General features: G+C 41.1%; 1 protein-coding gene across 1 annotated transcript in view; it reads left to right on the top strand.

Moving 5' to 3' along the window:
* Nucleotides 1–232: 232 nt before the first annotated feature.
* LOC138979814 (solute carrier organic anion transporter family member 4C1-like) overlaps nt 233–10345 on the top strand; it is a 29706-nt gene continuing 19593 nt past the window's right edge. The window contains exons 1-5 of the mRNA XM_070352554.1: nt 233–457; nt 1443–1872; nt 3474–3761; nt 8844–9038; nt 10029–10137. Of these exons, the coding sequence (XP_070208655.1) occupies nt 1581–1872; nt 3474–3761; nt 8844–9038; nt 10029–10137 (884 nt within the window). The 5' untranslated portion in view covers nt 233–457; nt 1443–1580. The remainder of the gene's footprint in view (nt 458–1442; nt 1873–3473; nt 3762–8843; nt 9039–10028; nt 10138–10345) is intronic.

The following is a 10345-nucleotide window of genomic DNA, read 5'->3' as shown; positions in this document are numbered from 1 at the left end:
CGTTTTCAGTGTGGTAAGGCAGGGCGGCATCAAGGATTTAATTTCGTTTGCCTTTCCCTGCAATTGATATGATATGATATGATATGTTGACAGACTGGTACTTAGGCTGTTGAGCCTTTGTCTGATCTTTTGATCAGTTGCTATCCTAGCCTAACCGTTTGGGCTAGGTAATTACCTACACGATCTTTTGACCGTGGCCTATTCAATTGTACACGACACCAGCGAAAACAGTTTTACATTCATAATATTGCATCATATCTCCCCGCCTATGTTGTGTTATTTGGGTTTTGCTATCGGCGACCTCTTTATTGCTATGTCACACTGATCAGTGAAAGTACACAGTACAAGTGGCACAATCCATCAGTGTCAGCCGCGCGAGTGATTTCCCCTCCCTTCTCCATTGGCAGAATGTCGGCCTTGTGACTGTAGCCCCTCTTCTTTTTACGGGCATATAACGGTAAGTAGCGAGGTGTTCACAGAAAAAAGTTCAATTTGTACTACTAGGTAACATTGCTAAACCTCTCTTCAAAGATTGTAACGGCAAGTGTAACGCTTTTGGTCCCGCATTTGGAACTTGTACGAGGGATTTGAGCACGCGGGGGTTTGCAGACGATCATTTCTAAACTTCTAAATTTTGTTCACAAGAGACGCAGTATGAGTTGGCTACTGCTTTTGAATGATTGCGTGCATCCGTCATACGCCTTTACCGCTTAAACAGTTTCATGTCTAGAGGCAGATACACTTGTACTTGTGGTGGGCTTTGGGCGTGAGGTGGTAGAACTAGAAACATGCGTGGTAAGTACTAAGTGCTGAAGGAATGATACCCTGACATGACAAACAACCGTTTTTTCCAGGCTCGCTTAATTACCCTTCCAATGGGAGGATACACGCTTTCGTGATTCCTTGGACGTTAAGTTTTGTAATTGATGACTTAACAGACTCTGAGGTGTCAGCAGTCAGGTTCAGTCAGGTTCAGTCAGGTTCAGTGAAGCAACTTAATTTCGGTTAATGTGGAACACTATACATCTGCAGGTGTGTTTGTTTTGTGAAAACCAACTCAAGCTTTTCTTGGCGTGTGGGTGTGTCTGAGTGGCAGTTGACTTCCACAGCAAGCAGAAAGAAAGAGGAGCATATTGGTTTGATCTCAATGAGAGTTGAGACATTATCATGATTATGCAATTTGTACAGTCGAAGATGTTCAAACTTCATGTTCTGGCTGTTGTTTATACAGTTGATGAAGGGGGGGGGGGGGGGGGTCTGCTAGCTGACATTCAAGAAGCTCTGAATACACAAAGACACTTTTGAAACAAGATCTCGAGCTACAAGAAATCAAATGACTGAACCAGATTGTGTTGATTTAATTTTTTTTTGGGGGGGGGACAGAGTAACTTGACTTCATGCATTTATTTATGTTCTCACCAATTTTGTTGGTTATATTTCAGAGGGATCCAGCTGCCATGGGTAGCAACATTACCTAGTCTTCAAAGCAGCTCCTCCTCGTTGTCTTCCAGATAAGGGGCGAATAGTATTAGACCTGCAGAAGGAGAAAGATGACTGTGTAATCAATATTGCTGTTAAACATGGCCACAGAATTAACAAAGTATGTGATGAAGGAAGAGGAGGATCTGACGAACGGGAACAGTTTCCCTCTTGTTCCTCTTCCAGTCAGCAAGGGGTTGCGGGATGGGACGACGCATTCTGTGGCCAGAGACCATCATGTCAAGCGACTCAGCAGCGTGTCCCATGGCTCCAGAAAAATGAGCGTGTTTGAGAACCGCTGTGGGGTGTCCTTGTGGAAACCCCAGTGCCTTCGCCGCTTTAACAACCCATCCTGTCTGCTCTTCTTCTTCTCCCTGTATGCGCTGTCTTTAGGTGAGTCAGTCTCTCCAAGCGTGTTTCTTCTTTCAGTATGGTGGTTCAGTGTTGTTCCCAGCCTCAAAGGATAATAGCTAGGTCAGTTGACCTGGGTTGAAAATAAGGATAATGGTCTGAATGTCTTGGCTTTTTCTGCGTGATACAATGATAGGGAAAATGGTGGTCACAAGACCTCTGTCACCTCAAAACCATATGACCATCGACCCACCAGGGGTCGTACCAATATGTCAGCTCAAAATAGCTACTTTGTGTTATTGACCGAAGACTGAGGCTTGGGAACAACACTGGTCATAATTACTGCTGGCGTAATCTCTGATTTCACCTTAACACTTATAGCCAGACGAAATGTAATAATGAACAAGAGTGAAATCGAGTCATTTTTCTTGCATGAAAGATTTGTAGTCAAGACATCTGTTAATACTCTGTAACTCAATTCTGATGATAGACCTGTAGAGTGTTTTCATCTTCTGTTGCATCCTTGGTTTGCAATGATAGATAATTCTGCTTCTGCTCTCACTGAATTGTTTTAAAGTGAATGTTAAAGCACAGTCAGAGTGAATGTAGGTCATTTAGTAGTTTCTCTGTCATAACAAAAATGTGCTTGATCCTCAGGTTTGGCAAGGGATTTTTCCCAGAGACAAACTTCTGTACAGTACATGTTTCATCAGTGTTTAACCATCCAAGTACTGTGCATGCACAGGATAAAGATCCGAGGTTCACAGCAAAGTCTTGGGGCTTGGAAAGCATAAGCACACTTCAATTTCTTTCATCAGTATAAGTCACTTATACTGATGAAGGAAAGAAGAAAAGGGTAGCCCTCTATTGTACTGTATTGTATTTGTAGCACTGAATTGCATTCTGAGTTACCAGTTGTTTTTGTAAACAACAGCTGTCATTGTGTCAATGCCAGCTGTGAAAACTTGATGACAGTGGAACAGATGTTCTGTACATTTGTAGTGGATATTATCTCCAAACAAATAATATATGTAATGAGATAATAAACAGAAAATGAACCTAGCTATTTCTATCTCAAGATGACGAGAGTCCTTTCTTTTTATTTAGTTCTTGATTTTGCAACACCAATAATAATTTTGTTGTTCTTGTTTGATTGTTTAGGATTTGAAGACTGTGGTATGTGTAATGTTAATGTGCATGTGACACAAAGACCGATCCTGCTATTAGACTTTCAGAGACACCACTTCTGGATTGAGAATTTTACAGCAGTGCTTCCAGATACTGTCGAACCTGCCCTGACGACCACCTCTCGGTAGCAAACACCGGCCTACCACGGCCACTTCACGATCCCGACAAGCATTTGTTCCATATAATTCACCTTTCCATGGTGACCACCTCTCTATGTCGACTACTTTTGGTCGGTCCCCTACATGGTCAGTGTAGAAAGGATCAACTGTACATTGAAACCAACATTGAAACATTTCACATACCAAAATCTGAAGCAGATAGACTCAACTTACATTCTTTAATCGAGAATCAAAAAACACTTTATTCTTTTCAATAAAAACTTTAATAATTTTATCTACCTTGATTTTAGTTTTTCCATTATTTTCACTATTTATAGCCGATTTGTTATTTTGCAGGGTTTGTGGTGAACGGCATAAACAATGTGAACACGTCCTCCATTGAGCGCCGTTTCAACCTGGCCAGCGCACGTGTGGGTATGATCTCCAGTGCCTATGACGTATCAGCAGCTATCCTGGGTCTGCTGATCAGTTACTTTGGCTCAGGAAGATACAAGGCGCGCATGGTGGGTGTTGCTGTCATCATTTCGTCACTGGGGTCTGTGCTCATGGCCTTACCGCATTTCACCACGGGGCCCTACCGCCTGGGGGGAGGCAGCGGCACGTCCCTGTGTAATCTCGCATCAAGTCAGTGTAATTTTTTACATGTACATGGTCACAGGCATGAAAAGGAGTCTAAAACTGTGACATGCTCAGGAAAACTTTTAGCCTAAAAAGGAGATACACAAAGAAAGGCTAGACAAATCCAGTCACACTTATAAGCTCATAAACACACTATAAGTTCAAAAAGTAGTTTATTTTTAATAAACTAGTAAATTTGAATCCCGGCATATGTTCATAACTTGTCACAACGTCACAAACTTTATTCAACCTTACAAGTGCACTGTGACAGAAAATAAACATAGCCCAAGCAAAAACCCCATATTAAATGACTTTAAATATCAAAACAACACCAAAAACAAAAATCTAACATTATTACACCCGACTAGAGCGTTGTGTACATAACCGTCACATATCACAAAAATGCAACAGAAAAGGTGACAAAAGACGATTTCTGACCCCTCAGTACAAAACCCATGTAAAAGAGATAGACACCAGACAGCCACAGCAAGGAGAAATGTAATCACAGAGGATGAAAGGAATAACATCCTTTTTCACTTCATTCGTAAAGAATTGCTAAAAAATTGAGATTAAAACAACAATTAAACCACACGGAATGAAACCAACATCAAATATAGTTAGAAATGCTTACAACTATGAAGTTAAAGTGACAAACAAGCAAAATGCGGTTATAGCCTGTAGGGGCTAGACAATTCCAAAAAAACAGCAGCAGTCAAACTTTGTTCATAACATCACAGCGTGACATAACCAAAACAGATACATTAAAACAAGAACATTCTGACCCAACAGGCAAACAATTGTATGGACATCTCCAAATAAATGAGAAGAACCCTTAAGAAGTAAAAGTTGTGGATGAAACCACCATAAATCCACTATACAGCAAAAGAAACCTATGTGTACATAACGGCACGCAAAGTCAGAGGATGAAAGTGCCCATATCAGCTAAAAATGGTGCCACAATAACTGCGATCAACAAATCTGAGAAAGAAATTAGTAGCAACGGGACACAGTTACCATTTTAAATCAGAAAACAAGTTAACACATGTAGCAGGTAAGAGATAAGAGGGAAAAATACAAATGTACATAACGCCACACTGTGACACCTACGATTCTGAGTGATGCACACCTACAAAGGCAGAAATTATAAGAAAACAAATGACACACAGAAGGTACAAATAAACAAGTCGCGTAAGGCGAAAATACAACATTTAGTCAAGCTCAGTCGATTTCACAGAATGAAACTGAATGCATTGCTTTTTTTCCGCAAGACCTGTCCACCGCTCGTGGCAAAGGCAGTGACATTAACAATCCAGAAAAGCGCGGTAGCGGTTGCGCTGAGGAGGATTAGCACGCTTTTCTATATCTCTATTCTTTTTAACTTTCTGAACGTGTTCTTAATCCAAACATATCATATCTATATGTTTTTGGAATCAGGAACGGACAAGGATTAAGATGAAATTGTTTTTAAATCGATTTCGGAAATTAAATTTTAATCATAATTTTTATATTCTTAATTTTCAGAGCTTGTTTTTAATCCAAATATAACATACTTATATGATTTTGGAATCAGAAAATGATGAAGAATACGATAAATGTAATTTTGGATCGTTTTATAAAAAAATAATTTTAATTACAATTTTCAGATTTTTAATGACCAAAGTCATAAATTAATTTTTAAGCCTCCAAGCCGAAATGCAATACCAAAGTCCGGCCTTCGTCGAAGATTGCTTGGCCAAAATTTCAATCAATTTGATTGAAAAATGAGGGTGTGACAGTGCCGCCTCAACTTTTACAAAATGCCGAATATGACGTCATCAAAGACGTTTATCCAAAAAATGAAAAATATTTCTGGGGATATCATACCCAGGAACTCTCATGTAAAATTTCATAAAGATCGGTCCAGTAGTTTACTCTGAATCGCTCTACACACACGCACGCACACGCACACACACACACAGACACACATACACCACGACCCTCGTCTCGATTCCCCCCTCTATGTTAAAACATTTAGTCAAAACTTGACTAAATGTAAAAAGCAACTAGCATCCCTGGAACATAAATTCAGATCATCATCAGAAAATGCAAGAAAAATGAGAATGTATGCATAACATTACAACAGGAGATTATCTTTCATGCATTGAGTGCTGGTGAGTACTGCTCACTTAGATTTTGTCAGTTGGGAAATGATCACTCTTTATCAACAGACATAGGAACAAGAATACATGAAAAAGTCTAAGTGTAATATGATTGTGAAATAAGTTATTAATTCTGAAGATGGTTAAAACAGGATGTGTAAACAAAAAACTTGAAGCTCACAAAAAAAGTCTGGTCTCAGCCATAAGTCTCATGTATGCCTCCAGAAAGATTTAGCAGAAAACTTGTAAATAAAAGCCCAGTGTTCAAGGGACATCATGTAGTCGTCCTCCTTGAAGACTTGCAGGATGTTGCACACGGGTATAAAAAAAAACTCTGCACATATTGAGGCCATTTTCTCTTCCCACAGCCCAATTCCTCAGGAAGACCTCCCAGGCTCCCTCAGCAGTAGCTTTTGTGATCTGAAAGAAAAAACGATTTGCAATTATAGATGCATGTAGTTTCTGAAATGCTTGCTATAAATATAATGTTTGGAATTTACACTATCTGCTATCATCACAGCAAAACGATATGAAGTGACGTTATGCACATTTTCAGCTTTTATTTCTTTTAGCAAAAAAGAACAAGATTTGATCGTAGTAAAGAACTCTTTACTGCACAGCCTTCAGAACAAGATTTTAATAACGTGTACATAATGTCACACGTCAGCCAGACAAGCAAATCTCGAACTAAAGGAGTGTGAAGTTATGAACACGCAGTCATGGAAGAAAACACGAATCCCACAGAGAAAAGTCTGAATCTCATAACCCGGTCATTCACAAAGAACAACAAAAAATTGAACCACAAGTCTGAAAGAACGAAAATCAAAGAAAATCATTGATAAAAGTGTTAAATATTCTGCGCCTAGCCCGAAGACAGTAATCTCATGATGTGACGTTATGAACGTCGCACCGTACTTTCTCAACCGATTTCCTAGCCCGTCAGAAAGTCCCTTTCAACGCAGGAACAAAAGAAATCAACATAGTAATGTTTTCCACCTATTTGTACAAAGATTCTATTTGTATTAGCTTAACCATGCATCGTACGTTATCCGTCACGACAACAGCTTCTTATCTGAACAATGAACCGGCACGGTGGCCTTTGGGGTAAGGCGTCCGCCCCGTGATCGGGAGGTCGTGGGTTCGAACCCCGGCCGGGTCATACCTAAGACTTTAAAATTGGCAATCTAGTGGCTGCTCCGCCTGGCGTCTGGCATTATGGGGTTAGTGCTAGGACTGGTTGATCCGGTGTCAGAATAATGTGACTGGGTGAGACATGAAGCCTGTGCTGCGACTTCTGTCTTGTGTGTGGCGCACGTTATATGTCAAAGCAGCACCGCCCTGATATGGCCCTTCGTGGTTGGCTGGGCGTTAAGCAAACAAACAAACAAACAAACAAACAAATCTGAACAATCAAAATAACATTTCTTTATTGTGCGTCAGATCGGAGACTTCGTTTAACGCGCGATATTTTTGACTTGCACTCAACCATCGTTACAAACAAACAAAACACGTCTCAAACAGCAATATGACTTCCAAAATTGATAAAACTTACAGGTCATCATTGTGTACATAACACATTTCAAAGAAATCACGACAAGACACTTACCTCCTGTGTTCTCTTATTCCTCGTTCGTTTCAAACGCAGACTTCTTCAAATGAAACTACGATCGCATGCTGGAGAACAGTAAACAAAGTTTGTTCACACCCCTTGTAGAAACGAGTCCATGCGCGGAAGAAAATATAGTACATAACTAACGCGTCACGACGCATCACGCAGTTGGCCGAAAAACCTTTCCCGTACCGCTGTTTATCATTGGATTCGTGTTTTAAACTCATTTTCACACAGAAGAATGATTTTTCATCGAAAATCAACAAAAACTTTGTTGTTCTGAAAGTTGAGTTTGAATGTCGGCTCATTAATACACTCGGCCGGAAATTCACGACAGGGAACGACGTACATTTTAGCCTATGGTAATCTTCCGGTAAGCTTCGACTCAGCAAACTTCGGGGCAGTTCAAACTTTGCAAGGGAAAGACCGACCATTTCAGAATAGAATCTCCGTATTTTTTCTATATTTTGGACAGTGATCTGACAGTATGCAAAAGTTTGCCGAGCACACTGTACTAGCTGTCACAGAATTGCAACAGATGACCGTCAATAATCACCAACAAAACATCGATTATATTCCGTACACGTGAACCACACGCTACGGAGTCATGTCCGAGCCGAGAAAAATGCCTTCTTCGTCAATGCTCTTCATGTTCACGATTTTAAATAAAAAAGAAGCATCAACAAGAGACTTTTTCCGGAGGTTGTATCACTTTTTCTGACTCGACGCCATTTTGTGCCAATGACCACATACATTTACTTGTCTGTCAATCATGTGTGGCGAGGGCGTTACCAGTTTGATGAGATTGAGAGATTCTCGTTTGTTGTAGAATGATCTCTTTCGAACAGTGTTTTGTGCAAGACCAGTTTCTCATGCGATTATTGTCAGGTACAGTGGAACCCCCCCTTTTGAGACCTCCACAAATGTGAGAAAATAAGGTCTTAAAAAGGAAGAAGTCTTAAAACGGGGGTACATTTATAGAGGCTATGAACAGAAAGTCTAAGAACAGAGGGTCTTAAAAAAGGGGGGGGGGGTCTTAAAAAGGGGGTTCCAGCTTCACTGTTGTGCAAACAAACACTGATAGAGTACTATCAATCATGAATGCAGGAACTTCAGTGAAATAGCTGACTCATCCATGAAGAATGCTGAGCTCTAATGAAATACAAGTTGTTTCATCCATGAAACCTGCTGTGAAACGGTCTTCTCTCATTTATTGGTTTCACTGTATTCCTAGTTAACTCTGATATATTATACTGTCTTTGCATTCATGAATGAATGAGCTCTGATGTAAAAGCTGACTCGGTTGAACATACAAATGTGTACTGCCTTTACCCACACTAGACACAACGACCACAGTATCATCAGTGACGGCGGCGGAGCAGTGCGAGGTGGAGCAGGAGAACAGCTTGTCCCACTACCTGTACGTCTTCATCCTGGGCCAGATGCTGCACGGCGTGGGGGGCACCACCATCTACACAGTGGGCGTGGCGCTCATTGACGACAGTGTCAACCCCTCCTCCACTCCCCTCTACCTGGGTGAGTCATTTTGTTCACCATCTACCTGGGTTAGTCTCATTTTGTACCCCTCTACCTGGGTTAGTCTCATTTTGTACCCCTCTACCTGGGTTAATCTCATTTTGTACGCATCTTTAATGAGAAAGGACAACAACGGGGGCAATGGCCTAGTGGATGAGACGCTGGCCATCCATGCGGAAGGTTTGAGTGTTTGAATCCCGGCTGCGCCTGGTGGGTAAAGGGTGGATATTTTTCCGATCTCACAGGTCAACTTATGTGCAGACCTGCTAGTGCCTTATCCCCTTTCGTGTGTACACGCTAGCACAAGACCAGGTGCGCACAGAAAAGATCCTGTAGTCTATGTCAGTTTGTTTGGTTAGAGAAACACGAAAATACGGAGCATGTATCCCCCGAAAGCAGCGTATGGCTGTCTAAATGGCGGGGTAAAAATGGTCATACACGTAAAAACTTTGTGCGAAAAACAAAAGTGTATGTGGGAGTTTCAGCCCATGAACGAAGAAGAATAAACCGTGACATTTGTTCTTATACCCTCTCTTCCAAAGTCAAGTATCTGACGTCAAAGGAGAAGCAGACTTCAAGAAGACATCATAATGCAAATAATGGCGCCACGTCAAATTCTGTCTCTTTTGTTGCATGTCTTCCAAAGAACTAACAAAGAAGTTTCGCGGAGAACCGGCGTTTCCATCTGAATGATCGACAAGATGAAGAAGAACAAAGAAGTTTGAGTGGAAAGTTTGTTTTGATGACTTCGTCATTGTCCTATCAGCTGCAGAACATTTACCTGTAAGGTCTCACTGGTATGACACAGTGGGTGAAAACTTATTTAGTGAGTGCAGCTGCAGTTTCTTTGTAGGTCACGGTAAAAAAAAAGAGAGATATTTTGTATGCATGATGGCTTCCACATGCAATGGTAGGCAAGCTAGGTCTGGCAAAGTCTCCATGGATATGAACACTCCCATGACAATTCAAACTGCTTACTGTGTGTTTCAGGTATCCTGTACGGGAGCGCGGTGCTGGGGCCTGGCCTGGGCTACGTGGTGGGGGGAACGTTTCTCAGTTATTATGTCGACTTCGACATCGTGGATACCAAGCAAGTGATGTTCTGCATTCCACTTGTCCAACACTCTTCTTTTTTATTGTTTAAACTTCAAAATTTCCTTTGTGATCAGATTTCAGCACAGAGTGGAGTTTTCTCTTCCGAACTGCAATTTTCAAAAGAAAAGCAACTGTCTTTCAGAGCAAAAAACCTGTTGTGCCAGAGAAAACAATTTCCTAAAAGAAATGTTGTTGTCCATTTCCACGTCCAC

This window comes from Littorina saxatilis, linkage group LG11 (genome assembly GCF_037325665.1).
Source record: "Littorina saxatilis isolate snail1 linkage group LG11, US_GU_Lsax_2.0, whole genome shotgun sequence".
Taxonomy (NCBI): Eukaryota; Metazoa; Mollusca; class Gastropoda; order Littorinimorpha; family Littorinidae; genus Littorina; species Littorina saxatilis.
This window is presented reverse-complemented; position numbering and strand designations above follow the sequence as displayed.